The 22,882-nt window shown below is 34.8% G+C and overlaps 1 protein-coding gene across 1 annotated transcript in view; it reads left to right on the top strand.

Annotated features, from left to right (window-relative positions):
• LOC145672059 (ATP-dependent translocase ABCB1-like) overlaps positions 1-22,882 on the top strand; it is a 112,848-nt gene that overhangs the window by 80,194 nt on the left and 9,772 nt on the right. The window contains exons 16-18 of the mRNA XM_081741291.1: positions 1,648-1,889; positions 10,368-10,524; positions 20,862-21,062. Of these exons, the coding sequence (XP_081597417.1) occupies positions 1,648-1,889; positions 10,368-10,524; positions 20,862-21,062 (600 nt within the window). The remainder of the gene's footprint in view (positions 1-1,647; positions 1,890-10,367; positions 10,525-20,861; positions 21,063-22,882) is intronic.

The following is a 22,882-nucleotide window of genomic DNA, read 5'->3' as shown; positions in this document are numbered from 1 at the left end:
ATTATTATTCAATTTTCTCATAACTTTACTTTTCTGACTCATTGCCTTTTCAAAACTACTGATTCAATTGTTTTAGGCAATACATTGGCCTGATACGGTGGAAAGAAATATGAATAGTGTGTATGGAAATAACCTAGGTAGCTTAAAGTTAATTAAAACAATACCCGTCACAACGAATAAGCTAGAAGAATTTATTGCACAACTTACATGGGAAAATTGGGATGGGTTATAATTATACAAATTTTGATGCAAATGATGCATAATTAGTTTTTTACATTTCCGAATAGATATGAGACGTGCTTTCCACATTTAAAAAAATCAAAATAAAGGTGGATAATACAAAAAGTTAACACAATGAAAGTTCGTGGTACACTACAGAATTATTCAATATGAAAAAAAATATTGTTTAATGATATGTATAAAAGAGTTTATATCTTACCTTACTTTATATCCGAAAAGAAAAATATTTTCCAGATTATCTCGTTAACTCTTGTCAATTTTCCCAATAGCTATTCCTTCCATAAAAACTCATAAAGAAAACGAAATCTTCAGCTTACATCGATTTCTCAAGAGGCCAATCTTAAGCAATTTTTTGAAGCGAGGATTCAGTTTTCTTAAAAGAACTTCACAAAAAATGAGTTAACTCTTCTACCTGTTACCTGTTTAGTAGCGAAGCTATAACCATTGAAGAAGTTGGCAGAGAGCAACGAGATGGTCTGATAAAATATTTGTTTCCCGGATACAATAAAGGGTATATTTATTTCTCAGTTATTTGTACATTTTTCCATGATTTCATCCCAAGTCTTGTTAAATTTCCATTGTCTATGTTTTATGAGGAACTTTTTGTGTACCTGGATATGTAGTAAAATTCAAATGTGCTTTTTCTTTTTTAAATTGTGATTTTGATTGCACCAAATTAGGATTCTAAGAAATTATGTGATTACTTTCAAGAATCTATATATTAAAATGATAGGTTTATATATTTGTAGTCAATTTGAGTAGATTGTTCAGTTATAATTGAATATTTTTAAAAAAAAAAATGGCCGTTATTTCTTTATTGCCTTTTCTAGGAGTACACTGGAAGTATTGATGAAAAACAAAGGATAACCATTTCTCCAGTGTAAGATGAATCTACATTGTTTGGAGTGTTTTGCCCAACGAACACCATATATCATTGACATTATAATTAATTATATGTGTAAGGTATTTTCTTATTACATTCAGCATGCATGAAAAAAGAAACCACTGATCATACATGAATTAGAAATTCCAACCGAAAGTAGGCCCAAATCTTGCAAACTGTGCAAGATATTGAAAAAAATGATTGAAAAAATCTACCCTTTATGATACCCCTTGCCGATTTTTATCGAGACGTGCTTCACTTGTGTCTGTAAATGAACTTGTACAGATGTTGTGAGGAATGACAAAGAGATTTATACTCATATGTGAATGATGCGCTGTGTAGAGAGCGCAGGTTCAGCTAGTATCTCTTAAAAGGCTAGAAATACGGTTCTCACTGTCCATGGAGTCTCGTAAATACTCCTTAAAGAAGATTCTGTTTGGTAATGAATTATTCGTTGAAAGTTACTAAACATTTGAGTATATTTCTTCAATCTCCAAATTTCTTTTTATCTTATTTGTTTCCAGATTGCCGTTGAAGCCATTAGAAATATCTCGACCGTAGCCAGCCTAAACATGGAGAAAATACTTCTGAGGAAGTACATAGATTCTTTGGAGTATCCCCATTGGAAAGCAATCCGAAACTCATATTATAGAGGTTTTGTGTTAGGAATTACAGACGCATTACCCGTATTAGCGTTTTCTGCGTGTATGGTGTACGGGGCCTATCTCGTAAAGCATGAAGGACTTAGCTATGAAGCTGTTTACCAGTAAGTAATGCTTCTTTAATATATTTTTCATTATGTGACAAGAAAATAACAATATTTACATCTTTAGGAGCTTCATAGGTCATCGTTATTCTGCTCCTATTTCCATAAATTAAATTAATTCACTATAGTTCCTCGTAGCTTCGTAAATTAACGAACTTTATACCATTTTTTACTAATGTATATTTATTTATTTATTATTATTACCTATTACAAAGCTATTGCTCCCTTTACAATAGGTATTACAGGTAAATTTTACATTATTCTTGTAATACTACGCAGTAAAACTAATAAAAACAGACATTACAAAACAAAAAGAAAAACAGAAAGAAAAAAGGAACAAACATAAACAGAAAAACAAAACAAAATCGTATGTACATTCAAGACATCACACAATAGAAAAATAAATATATCGTTTCGTTATAAGTGTATAATACATGAATACATGAATAAAGTGCAAGGTACTGTTTTGTTTTTTAATGTATTATTTTAGTATAGTTATGTAATTTTCCATACTCGTCGCAAAATAGACATCACAACAGTTTCTCACTAGCTTTTTAGTTATCCTTATTATTGGTGAGTTTTAATGTACAAGAGTGTTAGACTTAGAACAATGGAAAGGTAAATGTACGCGTAGAGTATGCTTCCTAATATTAAAACCTAATGAATGTAAGAGTTCCTGGCTATCAACCGAACCATTAACTATTTTGTACAAGAACATATAATCAATTAATTCCATCCTATCACGCAAGCTATCATAATGAAATTTCGTTAATAGAGTTTTATAAGATATTCTCTCTTTATACGATAATCTTTTATACTTTTTGTAAAAGAGATATCTTAAAAGTTTATTTTGTACCCATTCAATTCCTGAACCCGTATATGTGATATGGTGCGCAGAATAATAAATCAAATTGAATCAAATCAAATTGTTTTATGATTTACCGAATCCTTTCTTCATCTATTCTTGTTCTTATTGATATCTTCTATTTAAAAGGAGGGGGCGCGGTGGCTCAGTGGTAGAGCGTTCAACTCCGGTGCTTGGATTCCCTGGTTCGATCCCAGCTCTCGCCGTGTGGACTTCGTGGTGGACAATGCAGCAATCAAGTCAAAGAAACGACAGGTACACTGCATTTTCCGAGTGGTTACGGAAAACAAGACTTGGAGAAAGGGTTATTAAACTGTTTTTAAATTAGAAGGAATCAGTTTCAATTGAGACATAATTTATTATAACAAATAATTTAAAGAAAAACATATAAATATAATAACAACTAACAAACCGATTCCTGGGTGAAATTGCCTCGCAATCACGGTTTAATGTCGGAAGGCGAAAATTAGCTATTCTTCCACAACTCATTTAATTTATAATAATTTGATTTAAATTTGAAGTTTTCATTTAGTCTCAAAATCGAAAATAGAAATCAATTACCAAACAAATATTAATAAGTACATGCACAGATGATCTAATAGGAGTCGGGGCCATTCCTAAGTGGGTGACCAATACTCACCTTGTCGTCTGATCGAAAATGGCAAATAAAAAAAAAAGGGTTATAAATTTTGAATCAGGGAATATTAACCACACACTCACAATGCTCCCGTTTCCTTATACAAACCACAATACACTATACACTTTTAACTTCTCATCTTCCCGACACAATTTCGAAACAATTTCACTCTCAAAATTATAACATGTTGACTGTTCTTATTACCTTGCGAAACTACAAGGTTCGATAGGTCAATTTATCAAAAGTAAGTTTATAGATGGCAGCACATTAACTATTCGTAGCAATGTTCAATGTTTCCAACTCTGATAATCACAATCTCGTTTGACTTTTTTTTTTTCATTATGCTTCATATTAAGTTCCTCCCCTCTGGGAAGTTTTGCTTCTTTACAATGGTTAGCGAAATGAAAAAAAAATATAATTCACTGTTGAAGTCAAATCACTGCATGCAGAAATAAGGATAGTTCGACTCACCAAGAATAATCCAACAACTTCCAGATATTAAACGATTACCAATGTCCGGACGTCCTATCTTAAGTCCCAGAAGTAGATGTTCACAACAAGATGAGATCTTCCTCCTTATCCACCACAGATTGACTGGAAGCACCCATGAGATGACAAGAGTGGAAAACATATCTCGCCTTCGGGTTGACAATATCGCCTTTTCTCGACCAAGCAGTAGATTCAAGGTAATCAGATGTCTCAGACGCAAACACAAACATAGTGGATCCACATAATTCTGTACCTGCAGAATTGTAAAAATACACAACAGTATATTTCTTACAGAAACATTACCTAAACTACACACAAATATATATATAATTTACATTATCTTGGAAATGAACTTTTTATTTTTTTCTCTCTTAGTTTAGTCATTATTATTATTAATATGTGCAACACTGTTTACATTTCTTGGAGGTAAGTACTTCTTTATAAATTGAACATGACGTTTTAATTTTACATCAGGATTACTAATTAACTCAACCCACACAGTATTGGGTGTTACATAATTCAAAATTTTGAATGGACCGGAATATTTAGTATCAAACTTGGCATAATATTTCTTATCCAAGGATGATTTTAACATTTTCTTTACAAGCACTAGTTCTCCCACAGGCAAATTACTAGGTACATGCTTTTTATTATAAGCTTGTTGTCTCCTTTTCCAAGCTTTTTCGATGTTATCAACTATAATATCATTAATCTCTTCTTTATTTTGTGATTTCTCTATTATACCCAAATCTAAAATCCAGTTAACATCTAATGGATTGAACATTTTACGCCCAAGATACAACTCACTTGGACTTTTCTGAGTTTCACAATTTTCAGTTATATTCAAAGTATATTGGATTTGATAAAGATAGTTAGCCCATTTCGTATGATTCTTATTAATATAAGATCTGAGTATCCCTTTAATCGTTTTATTCATACGCTCTGTTCTGTTCGAGGACATAGAATAAGGTGAAGTACAGATGTTTTTAATTCCTAGGCTAAACAAATACTGTTTGAAGTACTCACTACTGAAGTATGACGCATTATCATGCAAAATAGAAAATGGATACCCGTAAGTTAGAAAGATCTTAGTTAATTTAGAACAGATTAATTTAGAATTCAGAGATCTTAAAGGTTCTATTATTACAAATCGACTATAACTATCTGTCAAAACCATAATGTATTTAAATCCATTACTAGTAGGCAAAGCTCCCATACAATCTAAGTGTAGGACATTATTTGGGTATCGAGGCTCCTTAGAATAATAGGTACCATACGGCTTCCGATTAAGTTCTTGGCTCTCTTGACAAATTTTACATCGTCTCACGAAATCACTAATTTCAGCATACATTTTATCCCATGTAAACCTAGATGCTACCTTAGAGATAGTTTTCTGGATCCCACCGTGACATCCCCCCACTAATTCTTCGTGCCAATACTTTATAACAGAATAGCGCAAAGAATGGGGAATTACTGCACGTAAACCACCATATTTTCTACCATTGGTTCTTTTTAATAGTACACCTTCTTTTAATATGTAAGGATCCTTATTTTCCTTTCTCTCTAAAGCTAAAATTATCTCTTTCAACTGAGGATCTTCTCTTTGATGTTCAGCCAGTGGTTTATTAAAGATGGAGTGACTCCAGAAATTTACAAAAGAAAGATGGACCTTCTGTTCATTAATAGTATTAATCTCTTCAATATCAGTGTTGGGTGGAGTAAAGTCTACATAATTATACATACGACTGATGTAATCTGCAAGATGGTTTTTGAAAGAGCGCAGGTGAATTATATCGAAAGAGTACTTGCTTATTTTCTCTATTAAAGAACCATACTTCTTTTGCCTTTTATGATTTCTTAATATCCAAGATAAACTAGCATTGTCAGTATAAATAGTGAATTTCTTTTGCAAGTAAATATCAAATTTATCTAAAGCATAGACTAAACTCTTCATTTCAAGATCGAAAATACTTTTAGACCAATCACTAGATGGAATCATCTTCGAAAAGAAATATACAGGACGAAGACGTCCTTCATCATCATATTGACTTAAGATCGCGCTATAGGCCCTACTACTACTATCTATGTGGATTACAAAAGGACTAGAGAAGTCCGGGACTTTCAATACAATATGATTTATAATGGCCTCTTTTATTTGATCTAGTATCTCATCTTCTTCTTTTCCCCAACGAAATGGTATTTTATTTGATTTTAAGGCATGTAAAGGACCCATCAGTTCACCATAATCTTTCACAAATTTTAAATAATATGACAAGAAACCAATCATCTTACTCAACGCTCTACGATTCTTAGGACGTGGTAGATTTTTAATTACCTGAACTCGGTCATCATCGATCATCATATATCCACCTGAAAATATATAACCTAAAAATTTTATTTTATTTTTACATAGTTTAGTTTTTCTTTTAGAAATAGTGATACCCCATTTTCGTAATCTCTGTAAAACTAGCTCTAATATTTCTTTATGCTTTTCAATAGTATCAGTGTGAATAATACTATCGTCACAAAATATATCTAAATAATCTCCTAAGAGATCCCTAAAGATTTTATTCATGATACTAGAAAGAATAAATGGTGAGTTTATGAAACCCATCGGCATTTTCAAATATCTTAACAACCTAGTTGGAGTAGCAAAAGTAGTATATTGCCTAGAATTTTCATCTAACAGCAATTGGTGAAATGCCCCCTTGGCATCCAGGACGCTGTAAATCTTATGTTTACCTATATTGGCAATAGTAGCTTCAGCATTAGGAGCTGGAAATCCAGTTACAAGCACTTTTGAATTAATATTAAAATAATTTACCACTAGCCGCTTGGTTCCATCGCGATTATTCACGAGAAAACACGGAGAAATATAGGTAGAACTGGAAACTTCCTCAATTACCTTTTTCTTAATTAATTCATCCAAGTATTCATCTAATTCACGCAACTTGTGACGTGGCATGGGATATGGTTGAGCTATACTCGGACTTAAGTCATTCATTTTAATTTCATAAACAAAATCTTTAACTGTTCCTAATTCTTCATTTATAACGTCCTTATAATTGTCTAACACGTTCTCAACATATGGTATTAAATCGTCAGAAAAAATATTTTCATGAAGATTTACTGTACCTGTATTTTCTTCCTCCGGATAAATATCATGGATGGTAGGATTGGAAATTGGTACTCCAGCTGGAATGTCTTGATACTGTTCACCTCCCCTTGCATCATGATCCTGAAGTACAGTGGAAGATCGCTGGCTGGTCCCTGGTTTCGGTTGCCAAACCTTGGACTCCTCCCTACAAAAATTCCGCTTGGCTCTTCTGCGTTGTGTATGGAAACACTGCTGGGCTGACTGGCCGCTGTTCCTGAAATCAGCTGATCGAAGTTGACAAGTGGTTGACGGCTGAATCGTTCGCTGACTAGGTCTGGGTTTCCCCGCTCCCCCTGCGTCAAGGTCGTGCGGCGACACAGAGTTCTCAGGACCAGACCTAAAACGAGAAATTTGTGGGCACAGATCACTGGATTCACTAGTTTGTTTCCATTTAGTTAATTTTACGGTTAAATTAAGTTCCGTAAAGTTCAACTCACGATTTCCAATGTTTATATTAACATTATATTTTTGTAGGAAATCAAGTCCCACTAGCAGTTTTAAAGATGGATGTTGAACCACCGAAAACCAGTTTACAAACTTAACACCATTTATAAAGTATATTAGTTCCACTTGTTTAGAGATTTTAATAGGTTCAGAATTCATGACAGAGAGGGTAAAGTTCACTACTCTAGTTTTTGGACGGCACCTACGTTCAATCCTGGCCAACACTTGTTCTTCAACTAAGGACAGACTACTTCCAGAGTCAATAATACAGGGATAAAGTTCTCGACAAATCGAAACAGGCATTTGTAATAAGGAGGGAGGTTGTTCCTCACTAACATAGTATGTTTTTTCTCCACGAATATTCCTTTTATTATAAGGACACATTTTCCAAAAATGATTATTAAGACCACATAAATTACATTTACTAAAATTATTCCTCTGCCTATTTTTCTCGTTAACATAACCAAGGGGCTTTACATTCTGAGTTTGTTTTTGTGTAATAAATTTATAATCCAACCGGTAACGCCGATTCATTTCGTAACTTTCTGCAAATGCAACTAATTCCTTTTCAGTATGGGGAACTTGAGTAATTATCATTAAATCCCTTATTTCAGGTGGTACAAGGTTAGCAATAGTTTTAGTTAATTCATCCTCCGACATTTTCATATCAAAAATGAATAATACACTCAATTCTTCCTTAATAAAATCTACCAGGGATTCCTCTACTTGCATTATTCTATACAACGTTATTTTCAAGAATTCCATTTTAACTAGCGGAGTAACAAATCTTTCTAAAAATGCTGTTATAATTCTTTCCCAGTCAGTGGTGATATTTAATAACCTTTGCATTTCCTCGAATGCTGGGCCTGTACATTTACTCAGAGAGGCTACTAACAAAGCTTCTACACAATTTTCGAGTTGGGCTTGTAACAAGTCAAATTTTAATAGAAATTTACATACTTCAAAGCCATTACTTCCATCTATTTCAGGTAACTGACTAACCTGCTTTTCTATAGCTTTATACATGTTATCACTCAAAAGCTTATTAAAATTACATCTTATAGCTGGTCTAACAGCTGGCTTTAACACGCGATGTGGAGGAAGAACAACACCTGCGAAATCAAGCGAGGAATCGTCATCGTTTACTCGCCCGTGTCCGCAAGCATTCGCCCTTTCCCCCTCGCCAAGGTCAACTAGGAGAGAATTCTCCTGGCCATTCTCACCCGTTGAAAAACACTCAAGAAGGTTATGTGACATGTTTTTTTTTTTCAGGTTTAAATCCTAAAGCTATAATTTCTAATATTACGCCTAAATACCTTCACTCTATTTTCACTTATTATTACACTTTCAATTAATGACTGGTCTTTCATTCGTAATTTTCGTACTCAGGTTCAATTCCAAAATAATATACATCCCTTTCTGTCTAACCAAAGTCTTAATATTTCCGGTAGTTTCGCAAGGTAACTAAATTACTATGCAGCAATCAAGTCAAAGAAACGACAGGTACACTGCATTTTCCGAGTGGTTACGGAAAACAAGACTTGGAGAAAGGGTTATTAAACTGTTTTTAAATTAGAAGGAATCAGTTTCAATTGAGACATAATTTATTATAACAAATAATTTAAAGAAAAACATATAAATATAATAACAACTAACAAACCGATTCCTGGGTGAAATTGCCTCGCAATCACGGTTTAATGTCGGAAGGCGAAAATTAGCTATTCTTCCACAACTCATTTAATTTATAATAATTTGATTTAAATTTGAAGTTTTCATTTAGTCTCAAAATCGAAAGTAGAAATCAATTACCAAACAAATATTAATAAGTACATGCACAGATGATCTAATAGGAGTCGGGGCCATTCCTAAGTGGGTGACCAATACTCACCTTGTCGTCTGATCGAAAATGGCAAATAAAAAAAAAAAAGGTTATAAATTTTGAATCAGGGAATATTAACCACACACTCACAATGCTCCCGTTTCCTTATACAAACCACAATACACTATACACTTTTAACTTCTCATCTTCCCGACACAATTTCGAAACAATTTCACTCTCAAAATTATAACATGTTGACTGTTCTTATTACCTTGCGAAACTACAAGGTTCGATAGGTCAATTTATCAAAAGTAAGTTTATAGATGGCAGCACATTAACTATTCGTAGCAATGTTCAATGTTTCCAACTCTGATAATCACAATCTCGTTTGACTTTTTTTTTCATTATGCTTCAACAAACACCGTGCTCGTGGGTTTTCTCGGGGTTCTCCCGTTTCCTCCCATTTTCTTCATTCCACCATTTCATTCATTTCTCACCTTCACCGTCTCCTTTAGCCTAACCGGCATAACCGTGGGACATAAAACTCAAAGATTTCATTTCATTTTTCTATTTAAAAGGAGCTAGATATAAGTATCCTTGCACTTAAACTTCTTATATTAATCTGAAGCACCTAATTCGATAGAATGGTTATCTAGTATTTTTGCACAATTGTTTTGAAGTAAACAGTTAAAGACTAATCTTAAAGCTCTGTATTATCATGCTATGCTCCTTTAAGTTTTGTTTCTAACATAACCAATTGCTTCCTTTAAAAATAATAAACGGAAATAAAACCTCAGAGGGTCGAAGAAAGCAGTTTTCATTAGTGATATTATTCAGCTCTTTTTATCATCAGAAAAACAGAAACTTTAAGTAGCAACTCTAATTTATAAAGGTGGTTATTACAAGAAACAAATAAACTATACGAAAATTAATTTAAAAAAGACTCTGAGTTACAATAAGTCCTCATAGCACGCCTTGCCAGCACTGTCATTAATTCCCTGAAATTGATGATATAAATTTCGCTAGTCTGCTAAAGAAATGTGTCGCCATTTATGATTATTTTTCAGATCCTGTGAAGCGTTTATATTTGGAATGACTATGGTTGGTTTTGCATTGGCGTTTGCTCCAGACTACAAGAAGGCAGTTAACAGTGCACAAAGGCTCTTTCAGTTATATGATCGTAAACCAGAAATGGATTGTTCTCCAGATGTAGGACTAAAACTGGTGAGTATATACTAATATTATATTAATCTTTATTTATTTATCATCAAATTAACTCTTGTCAATTCCAAGCATACTTATTTACTTTTGAGTGTAAACAAATTGAAAAGTCCATAAGCTAAGATTGATGGAGCTGAATTTCAAATAAAAACTAAAGTTTATGAATTTGCTAGCTGACACACCTTCTTCTTCACACGGGTAGAATGAGTTTATGAAAAAGTGTTTGAACTCCTCTTCCCTCAGAATATGCATACCGATGAAAATGTTATAACAAAAATCCGTAATAACTTCTTTCCCATCGAAACCCTGAATCCCTTGCCGATGAGGGCTGAACTTGCACTTAAACGACATTGTTAGTGACACTATTCATCTCAGCGACTCCGAAAACAACGGATTTGACACTAATATCATTCTTTTTAGATTATTTTCACATGCCACTCGTTTGCACCCCACCCCCACACTTTATGCCTAAAATTATCAAAGTAATATCATGAGGTCCTTTGGAGGTGTAAGATTGATAATCGTGTCAAGTATTCTTTAAACTAGAGTCTTTCTATTTCAACTGTGCCCTTCTGGCGCTGCTGTCAATGTGTGTTTTGTCGTACCTTCCTCGAAAGAGGAGGAACAAGTTGCTGCGGCCGAAATCTTTCAATTGTTAGATGCGGAAGCGTTGCCATAATGAATTATTTCACGGACTTCGCTATGCTCTGTCTTGTTAGCCATTCTAAGTAGCCTACGATCTTCACTCACCAAGACCAAATGACTGAATGGCAAATTGGCAACACAGCTGAGGTCGTTCACTTCTTTTCCCTAAGCAAAATGGAGGTTTTCTCCGTCAGAGGGGGTGGGCCGAAGTATGTTACACTATTTCCCAGTAAGCAAGTACGTCTACACTAAGTTTGCCCTTAATTTTGTTTGATAAACTTAACCTTAGAAATCATCTGTATGTATGGCTTTGCCAAGTGTAAATTTTAGATCATGCCTGGAGTCCAGATAACTTTGACGTATAAACCTGTTTATGATTAGGCTAGGTGTAAGAATGAAGACTGCGTGAGAATGTTTGCGTCTTAGCCTTAGGGATTCTTTTTGTGTATGCCTTTGGCAAGTGTAAATTTTAAGTCATGCTTGGAGTGCAGATAGCTTTGACGCATAAACCTGTGTATGCTTAGACCAAATGTACGAATGAAGGCTACGTAAGAATGCTTGCGTGTTAGACTCAGCCTTACAGATTCTGTCCGTGTATGGCTTTGTCAGGTGTAAGTTTTAAGTCATGCCTGGAGTCCAGATAACGTTGACGTATAAACCTGTTTATGGTTAGACCAGGTGTAAGAATGAAGACTGCGTGAGAATGTTTGCGTCTTAGCCTTAGGGATTCTTTTTGTGTATGCCTTTGGCAAGTGTAAATTTTAAGTCATGCTTGGAGTGCAGATAGCTTTGACGCATAAACCTGTGTATGCTTAGACCAAATGTACGAATGAAGGCTACGTAAGAATGCTTGCGTGTTAGACTCAGCCTTACAGATTCTGTCCGTGTATGGCTTTGTCAGGTGTAAGTTTTAAGTCATGCCTGGAGTCCAGATAACGTTGACGTATAAACCTGTTTATGGTTAGACCAGGTGTAAGAATGAAGACTGCGTGAGAATGTTTGCGTCTTAGCCTTAGGGATTCTTTTTGTGTATGCCTTTGGCAAGTGTAAATTTTAAGTCATGCTTGGAATCCAGATAGCTTTGACGCATAAACCTGTGTATGCTTAGACCAAATGTACGAATGAAGGCTACGTAAGAATGCTTGCGTGTTAGACTTAGCCTTATAGATTCTGTCCGTGTATGGCTTTGTCAGGTGTAAGTTTTAAGTCATGCTTGACAAGTGTGTCAATTTAAAAGAATTTTGAGGCTAGACTTATATTAGGTACTACTTGCAAGAATGAAGCAAGCTTGCAATCGAAGAACCAGCAAGTTTGTTATAGTCTTTTTCCCATTAAAATCCAAGTCCTTCCAGTGACAGCAAACAACAAACATATATGAAGCACCAAGAAGAATCAGAGAATGTCCCCCCGCTTATACACAAGGATATTAACTTTCACAACAAATGCATGAATAAATCCAGACTACATTGTGTTGTACGAGAAATACCAACGCAAAATAGATTCGCAGTTCTAGAAGACGAACCAGAAGGAAATAGTTATGTAATCACACCATCTCGGAGTGCTTTTCAAGTGGGTAGCAACAAATCAAATCGTTGGAATCTAATCGAATCGATCTCTACCTCGATGCGACCAGTTTTCATCATCCTGCACAGAAGATGGGGGTGTTAAATACTCTAATACACAGAGCACACCAAATAGCAGATCCAGATAATATAAGCACAGAACTGTCTCACCTGGAAACGGTATTCAAATTCAACGGATATCCGTCGAAACAGATCAACACAGCCATGAGAAAATACAGTAGCAGAAATTGCACCACAAAAGAGGACAACACGGCAGACAAGAAAAATATTGCAGTTATTCCATATATGAGAAAAACCTCCAACCAACTAGCAAGACTATTGAAGAAATTCAACATCAAGACTGTACACTGCCCTCCACCGAAGATCAGGAGTTTACTACCAACTGCAAAAGACCCATTGGGATTAAAGACACCAGGCATCTATAGGATCACCTGTGAATGTAACGCCACTTACATAGGTGAAACGGGAAGGAACATTGAAGACAGAATGAAAGAACACCAGCGACACACCAGACTTAAACAACCTGGAAAATCTGCAATAGCCGAACACTGCATACAATACAATCATATAGCCATGTGGGACCAAATTGAAGTACTAAAGAAAAGCAAACAGTTCTGGGACAGGAAAATACATGAATATCTATTCATCCTTTCATACAAGCCATCCATCAACAGAGACGAAGGTTATCATCTACCTGACATCTGGTTCCAGCTTCTCAGTACGAAGAGAACCAACAGCCAATCAGAGAGCAGTTTCCACCAGCAAAATCAGAGCACGCCATTGGCCAACAAAAACAACCAATAGAAACACAGTAATTCCTAAAGACCACAATATAAATTGTACGACCAGCACACTCCAACACATAGCTCTGAAGATGTTGCCGCTGTATGGTAACGAAAGCTCAGCACAGCAACATTCACTCTGGCAACAATCCCGAGAACATTGGATTAAAAGTGACATGGATGTTTCTGGGTCGGTAAAACCAGGTGCTAAGATAAAAGACGTTGTGTTTCCTTACATCCATAATCAAAATTATAATGAACATGACACAGTTGTAATAATAGGCGGTGCAAATGACGTTGCTTGTAATGAAGCTGAAAATGCACTAAACATACTAGAATTGGCTCTACAGAAACTTTCAGGCACAAATGTAGTGGTAGTAAACTTGCCGTATCGCCATGATTTAAATGACTCATCGTGTGTAAACAATGAAATAAAAGACACAAATAAAAAAATTGACGTGTTGTGTAAAAGTTTCAAAAATGTCAAACTTCTTGATGTAAGTTGTGTGCCCCGAAACTATCATACTAATCACTGCCTCCATTTAAATCGTCTAGGGAAATTGTTTTTACGCAACGCACTGTATAATATCATTATGTAAAATAAGTTTAAAGCACAGTGCACAGCTTATAGTATGTTAATACCTATCAATTGTGGAAGTACATCAGCACTGGTGATAGACGGAAATGGAAACGATTGTGAAGGTGATCAAATTTCGTCTGAACAAAGGAGACACAGTTCGACTTACAACGGAGCGAATCGGGATGAGAGTGAAGTGTTAAAATTGACAGGAAACTCACACGCAAGCCATGATAAGGAGCCAGGAGTACTTTTGGCTACAGAAAGTGAAGAAATTGATCGAATATCGTTAATACAAGGTCCACATAATACAAATCACGGTACGAAAGAACCTGGACTGGATATTAACAGATCGCAGCAAGTATCCACAAATGGTGTAGAACAAAACGATCCATCTAGTACAACTCAGCGAAAATCAAATAGAATAAGAAAGGTTTCTACAAGGTATGATAATAGTTTTTTAATGCAAGTCCCAATAAAAATTCCAAGCACTTAGCCAATAGAGGTAACAGTGACTACAATGTAATAAATGTATATTACCAGAACGTGCAAGGTTTAGCTAGTAAACTTGATTTTTTTTTATGTATTAGTTGAAGAGGATCTTAAAGGTATGCATGTCATTTGCTTTAGTGAACATTGGTTATCTGCTAATCAGATGAATATGGTACACTTAAATAACTATCAGTTAGCTACAAACTATTCACGCGCTAGTAGGCAACATGGTGGGGTATGTATATTTGTAGGTGACCATTTACGTTTTAAGGAAATAAATGTAAGTCAATTCGTTGTTGAATTGCATTTTGAAATAGTTGCTATTTCAATTGAAAACATGTGTATAATTTGCATCTATAGGTCATCAGCAGGAAATATTAATGTATTCTTTAGAAATCTTGAAACTGCTCTTGAGTCTCTGTGTAAGAAATATAGTACGGTAATAATTTGTGGTGATACTAACATTGACTGGCTGGTTCAATCAAGAGAAAAAACAAAATGTCAAAATATATTGGATATGTTTGGGTTACAGCCTCTTATCAGAGAATCAACCAGAGGGAAAACTGCGTTAGATCAAATAATAATAAGTAAACAATACACAGAGTCAGTTACCTGTTTGAATATCTTTAAGCCAGGCTTTTCTGACCATGATGCAATAATAGGGCAAATACATACATCTCAAATATTCGTACCTACTCAATCAAAAATTATAACAAAAAGATGTTTCTCAAAAACTAATATTAATTACTTTCTACACTTGCTAGCACAAGAAACCTGGCACAAAATATATGAAATTGGTGATACGGATGGTAAATTTAACTTTTTTCTAGATACATTTCTCTTTCACTTCAATATTGCGTTTCCCAGAAAGAACTACAGTAAGGTTAGGTTGGGGAAACCATGGGTCACTATAGGAATTAGGACTTCTAAACTCAAACTACTTGCGTTATCAAAAAAACTAAAAACGTGTAAAGATGTAACACCTCAATTTATTGAATATGTAAAATACTATAGAAAGACATACAAAAGAGTCATACGAACAGCAAAACTTTTACACAGTACAAATTACATCTTAGCAGCGAGAAACAAAAGTAAAGCTATGTGGAAGTTAATTAATGGTAAGATGAATAAGGTAAAAACAACAGGAATTGATGCAATAAAAATAAACTCTCAAGTAGTATGTAACCCAGATAAGATTGCAAATCATTTTAATAAATATTTCTTAACTTTAGAAACATTTAACCCAATCAAAATAGCTCATCAAGAAAATAACTCTAAGCTACAGAGCGGAATAACTAAGTCGCTTTTCCTGAAACCAGCTACACCAGAGGAAATCTTACAAATAATAAAAAGCTTAAAAAGCTCCAGCTCTCCAGGTTGGATGAAGTGCCATCCATGATTGTAAAGGAAAGTTCTCTTCTTATTGCACATCAACTCTGTCATATAATAAATCATTCAGTTTTGACAGGAATTTTTCCTACGCGGCTTAAGTTAGCTAGAGTTACACCTGTGTATAAAAAGGGAAGTAAATTGGAGTTAAATAATTATCGTCCTATTTCAGTTTTGTCGTGCTTTTCTAAAATATTTGAGTTAGCAATGAAAGCGCGACTAAATAATTTTTTCCTTTTAAATAATATAATATCCACAAGTCAACACGGGTTTCAAAGCCAGAAGTCAACCAACACTGCAATCTTTAATTTCATCTCTGATGTAGCAATGGATATAAATAAAGGAAAGCATGGTATTTTTGTTGATTTATCTAAGGCGTTTGATTCTATAGACCATGGTATTTTGCTAGAAAAATTGTATTCTTATGGCATCAGAGGTGTGGCAAACAATTGGATAAAGTTGTATTTATCTGAACGTAGTCAAACTGTTGGCATCTGTAAAATGTTTAAATCATCTTTAATGAAAGTAACAAAAGGAGTGCCACAAGGATCAGTATTGGGACCTCTTTTGTTTGTTGTATATATTAATGATTTGGTTAACAGTCTACGCTGTGTGAAGTCAACATTGTATGCTGATGACATAAATGTTCTTGTCAGTGGAGACTCAGTAAATGAAGCAGAAAGGCTCACTACAAAGACGCTAACAAAAATTATTAGTTGGTTAAACATAAATAAATTAACTATGAATTTAGGAAAAACTAACATTGTCAAATTTCGATTCCAGGGCCAAAGAAATGAACTTGTACCAATAACTGTAGACACTGTAGAATTATGTCAAACACCATCTATTAAATTTCTAGGAGTATATGTTAATGAAGATTTAACATGGAATACTCATGTTGAATACATTAATACTAAACTCAGTTCACTCTGCTTTGCATTCCGTAGGTTGCAAGGTAGTTTGTGCAAGGAAGCTGTCATGTCCTTATACTATAGCAAAGTTTTTTCAATAATAAACTATGGTGTTATATTTTGGGGGAATTCGAGAATAAGTGCTAGTACATTCCGAATACAGAAAAAAAATATTAGAATAATGTTTAGTGTGCCTGAACGATCCTCATGTAAAAATATTTTTAAAAATTATAAATTATTGACATTACCTAGTTTATATATATATATATCGCACAATTATGTATGTAATCGAGCACAAGGATTTATTTACTTTAGCTAATACGATTCATTCATACAATACTAGGCAGAATTGTAATATGTATATTATCCAATAGAATTATGCAAATTTTAGCAAAACTGTGTATATGAATTGTATAAAATTATATAACAAATTACCAACAAAGTATAAGGACATTAACGAAAAACGGATATTCAGAAATACTCTGTTAGAATTATTGTTAGAAAAAAGCTATTACTCTGTGGAAACTTACCTTACTGATGATATATAGAGAATGTAAATCATATCTGACAACTGTAATGCTTAATTGAGAATTGTCCTCATTTGTAAGTTATGAACAGGCAAATAAATATGAATATGAATATGAATATGACAATACAAAGAGCCTCCCACGAGAAACAAACATCGGAACAACATCCACGTTATACTAACTCAGTATATCTAAATGTCTACGAAACAATACGTCGTAAGGTTTTGTGTGATATTCGTCTCAGCATTGTCGTGTAACCTTTCGGTAAAGGCACTTAACTGCGTGTGTCAATTAATCAATAGTGCTATACCGGTGCTCTGCAAGAATGTTCTTAATGAAACCCGACAGTGATTGATATAAAATGATATTTATTTGTGTCATCATGGCTTAAAGCATGGAGTTGTTACTCAATTAAGTATTGTAATTGTCATAATTAATCGTTTACTTCTATATGTTATTAGTAAGATAATTTGCAATAAAATAATATTTTTTCTAACAATAATTGTAACAAAACACTTTGAAATACCCATCATAGGCTGTGAGATTAGTGCTCTGAGACACCCAGTCAAAATCACAAACCCCACGCACTAGGAATGCACATCTACCACTGATTTCTGTTACTTTTTGGTATGTGGCTTTATTTGCAATTCGTGGTCAAGACACAGAACTTTTTATGTTAACCCAGTATTATGAGGTAATTGACAAGCTGTTTGAATTAATGTACGAGGGCTATTTTAATTTTCGACGTCCGTTAGGACACCAGAGAAGAACTATGTAAGATGACGAAATGCGTGAGTATAGTATGAAAACATATCGAGTGCAGTTGAAGCATCCTCCAAGTGTTTACTACGTGATGTAATTCGATTTCTACAGGTGGTTGCTGAGTTTGTTGAAATTCCAAGGTCATACAGTTTCGAAATCACAATTTACCCCCTTCATAAACCACGATTCACTTGTTCATCAAGGTCGTCTGCTGTCAGATTTCTACTCGGCTTCTCTCGTCATTTTCGTCAGTGGGTCCTTCTTTATACTCTCTGCAGCACTGATGCTTACAGCCATCACTATAAAGTTTCGGCTATATTCCTTTACAATCTCTGCAGCATTCGTGCACACAGCCATCACTTATAAAGTTCCCGCTGTAACTCGTTATATTCTCTGCACCACTCGTGCACACAGCTATCATTTATAAAGTTCCCGCCGTAACCCTTACTCGTGCGAGATTGAACTGCAGCTGCATTATCCCATTTCGCCTGAAGAAGACGAATTGCTCGAGTCGAATTCATCCTCCACCACACAGTTCACACTTGACGTGTATTTTGATTGTACTCGATGTGTCTTCACAATCGATGCTCCATAGTGATTGAGTGGCAGAGTGTGTCCATCGATATGTGTGTAGGAGATTAGCGACGTCCAGTGAACAATTTGTCTTATACCCATTTCGTCATCTCATGTAGTTCTCCTATGGCCTTTAAACAGAAGATGAAAAGAAAAAAATGTATAAGGAAATCCGGTCTGAGAAGCGATAAGTAAGGCTTAGGATTAGGATTAGAAATGAGATTTCTGGGTTTTCGACATCAATGGTCATGTTAGCCTGTCACGTATTATGACGGTACTTAGCTTCTGGTGCTATAAGGTTCGTGAAAGGGGGTTGGCCAGGGTTTGGTTCCGTGTACCCACCGTCACTGACGAGTCCATCATGTTGTGGAAAACACGAGTAAATTTTCCTTACTGACGGTCTCATATATGTTGTGTTCGTATCTTTAAACGTCTCTTATAACCTCAGGAAGTTCAGATGAGTCATAGGATGTAAGATTAAACACCTAATGCTTGAATAGAGGAATAAATGTACCCTTGACCTATGCCACAATAACTAGAGCATCAGTATGACAAAAGATAAAAATATTAATACATGCATGCAAAATACAACATTCCTTAGCCTATCCTGTTGAAGAAAATATCACCATGATATACGCACACTTATACTATTAGCATGATATCACTTGACACAGAAATTAACTTTCACGATAAATATTTACAAAGCATATATTTTAGCTTTTGGGTAATCACAAGCACATACGTTTAACACAAACAACAATATATTCTTAGTAAACGAGATATAGGCCCAAGATTACTATTTGCGGACGAACGCGCACGTTAGCGGTACTGAGTACAACGTAGGAACACCAACGATTCCGACAGTTCATTCACCGAAATACGTGGTCATTATTCGAAGTAAGAAACATATTCGTTCTTATCACAATTGGGGGTATGCGATGTCATTGATTAGTAATTCCTTAAGAAAGGTCCTTAGGTGTTTTTCCTTTATTCCATTGCCTTCGATAGAATTGAGAAAAAAGGAGTTCATCCACCATTCTTCTTATTTGTCCGGTAACCACATAATTACATTTTGGTTATGGAGTGATTAAAATATACTGATATTCATTTTGAAGATATATCACAGTTTTACATTTTAAGAATGTACTTTTTTTACTTCAGAACACACTGCTAACTTTTATATTTTCGTATAAAACATTAAAAGGCTCCACATAAGTTATTGAGTCAGAATAGTAAGAAAGGACCGGTGATGCCTTTTAGTTCCCAAGTGTGAGTGCCCGGCTTGACTGAGCGTCAGTGTTCCCTCACGTAATGAAGGCGTAAGAATACACTATTAAAATAAAAAATAATTCCCACAAAACGTTAAGTTTTTAAAGAATTGCTTCACTAATAAGAATAGATTGATTAGAAATTGCACTATTTAGATTGTATTAATCACATTTAAATAATTGGCAATATAAATAAACATTATTTACCACCAAATGTGCAAATTATAACATATAGTCCGGCACTGCCTTTTAGCCTCGCAATTCAGCTTGCGTAAGTAGAGGAAGAACTAAGCTGAGCCGATTTTTTCTTCCATATTAGGCCATAAGAAAAGAAAAGTGGGCGAGCAACCACGCACACACACACACATAGAAAAACTTGTGAGCAAGAAACTTTGCAGCATCGTAATTCCAAGAATTTTGCCTCGGTGCGCACTGATTCTATGAAATCCTGTTGCGTATACGAGGGTTGTTCAAAGTGTATATAACGACGGCGTTATAGTATGAAGGATGACGTCCCTCGGCGATCATACTATCTGAAAAGGGGAAGGAAGAAAGAATCGGGAAAGAAAGGAAGCGGCCTGGGACCTATATGTTAGGTACCATCCCGGCATTTGCCTGGTGTGAAAGAGGAAAATTTCACTCAGAATAGCTGGCCTGAAAAACCACATTTTCGGCCGATGCTTCCACCTGAATCAAACCCGGGACCGCTCGCACCCATAAGTAAGGCAAGCAAGGCTGCTTACAAATTACCAAATTCAATGTATGCGCTCTAAGTCAGGCTTCGTTACTTATAGCGCAGGGGTTTTAAGTTCATTTTATTTTTCTTTATAGGAAAAAGTGGAAGGACGTATTGAGTTTTGTGATGTGAGTTTTGTTTATCCTCTGAGAGCAGAAGCAACAGCTCTGAAGAAAATAAGTTTCTCAGTTAGTAAACCAGGACAGTCTGTGGCGTTAGTAGGTCCTAGTGGAAGTGGAAAATCAACATGTATTCAGTTGATAGAACGTTTCTACGACCCACAAGCAGGGAAAATAGTAAGTAAGATCTATGAGAAATTACAATCTTTTTCTTTTCATTTGTTTTCCGGAAATTTATATGCAATTAATTATATTAGAGGAATTCTACACTTTATTACATTTTCCTATTATTATTATTATTATTATTATTATTATTATTATTATTAGTAGTAGTAGTAGTAGTAGTAGTAGTAGTAGTAGTAGTAGTAGTAGTAGTAGTAGTAGTAGTAGTAGTAGTAGTAGTAGTAGTAGTAGTAGGTAGTTGTTTGGAATTTATTGTATGTGTGATTTGATAAATAAGAATAAATGCATAAGTTGTCTCGTATTGTAAGAACTGAAAATCAGGATTTCTTTCCATGTACGTATGAAACTATTTTCAAATATACCCAAAGGAAAGAAATAGTATAGCTTTGAAGCAAGTTTGCTAGGCTCAGGGTTAAGTACACACGTTATTCGTAACATTTTTCATACTAACTGAATGCTAACATTCACTGGAGTCTCTGGCATGTAAAATTTGAGGGAGACATCAAATAAATTGATTTAAATGGTACTTCCTAATCCAACCTGTTTACTATCTTCGATTCCATTTTTACCCTTCTGCTTACCTTCACGGATCCTCTGAGGTATATCAAGAACTCTGTTATGATCGTTTCACAGCCTGAATATTATATTCCAAATAAAAATATTATTATTTATGTATATGTTATTCTATCGTTAGTAAATAAATAAATTAGAATAAAATATTGAATATTTTGTACTTCAAAATATTGGGGGGACGTGTCCCCCTCGTCCCTTCCGCCAGAGACGCCCGTGCGTAACATTGCAAAAACACGCTTAGGAATTCTATCATTCTACCTACAGATTTCTGTAACTCCTGATTTTTTATAGTTCCAAGCTTTCGACTCTTCTATCGACTTTCGACTATCAAAACATTTAAAAGAAACGCAACAGGATAGAAGATTCAAAAATTTTATTTGGAGTTAAGAATGAAGTAGTGAGACTGTTCTTTGAAAATGTATTTATTCATTAAAAGAAACAATATTAAATATGGATAAGAAATAGTTGAGTGACGAATGGAAGGCGGTACTTACAAAATCTTTACAACATTGGCATGGTAATGATAATAACAAAACAAATGAGTTGGCAACCTTTCAATAAGGAACAAGAAAGATGCACAAATTTACTCCGCCATTTTCAACAAACTTAAAAAGTTCGTTACTGAATTCTCTGTCTGTGGTCTGTCTGTCCGTCTCTCTGTTATTTGCGTTTATTTTCCAATTTTGAACCCTTCATTCGATAGAGCATCAAAAACTATCTGAGAAAATGATTTAAATTTTTCACGTCGCTCTTACCGTTCCCGAGATATTGGCCAAAAAATGGCCGATTTCCACATATTTAAGGAGCCATATCTTGGAAACTGTAAGTCACAGAGAGATCATGTTGGTGTTGATTAATACCTAAGAGGCTGGTGAATATTTTGGTACCAAATAGTAACCGATGGCCACTAATCAACTGGCTATTGGCAAACTGAGCACCGTTCCCCAGATATTGGACAAAAAAGTTCGAATTTCGGCACATTTAAGTAGTTCGGGAACTGTAAGTTATAAAGAGATGATATTTTGCGAAGTTTTGCGAGAAACAGAACAAAATGCAGATAAAAAGATCTACTTTTATATGTAGGAACAATCACGGTTATCCTTCCTGCTCCATCTCTCCATTCTTTTTAAGTTCGTTCTGGCAATGCTCTTAGAGCATTCTCAACTGGTTTATATTACCTATTGTCTTTAGGAACAATCACAGTTATCCTTCCTGCTCCATCTCTCCATTCTTTTTAAGTT

The sequence above is a fragment of the Thermobia domestica genome, chromosome 15 (assembly GCF_964235325.1).
Source record: "Thermobia domestica chromosome 15, izTheDome1.hap1.1, whole genome shotgun sequence".
NCBI lineage: Eukaryota > Metazoa > Arthropoda > Insecta > Zygentoma > Lepismatidae > Thermobia > Thermobia domestica.
The sequence above is the reverse complement of the archived record's forward strand: the minus strand, read 5'-3'. Positions and strand labels throughout refer to the sequence as shown.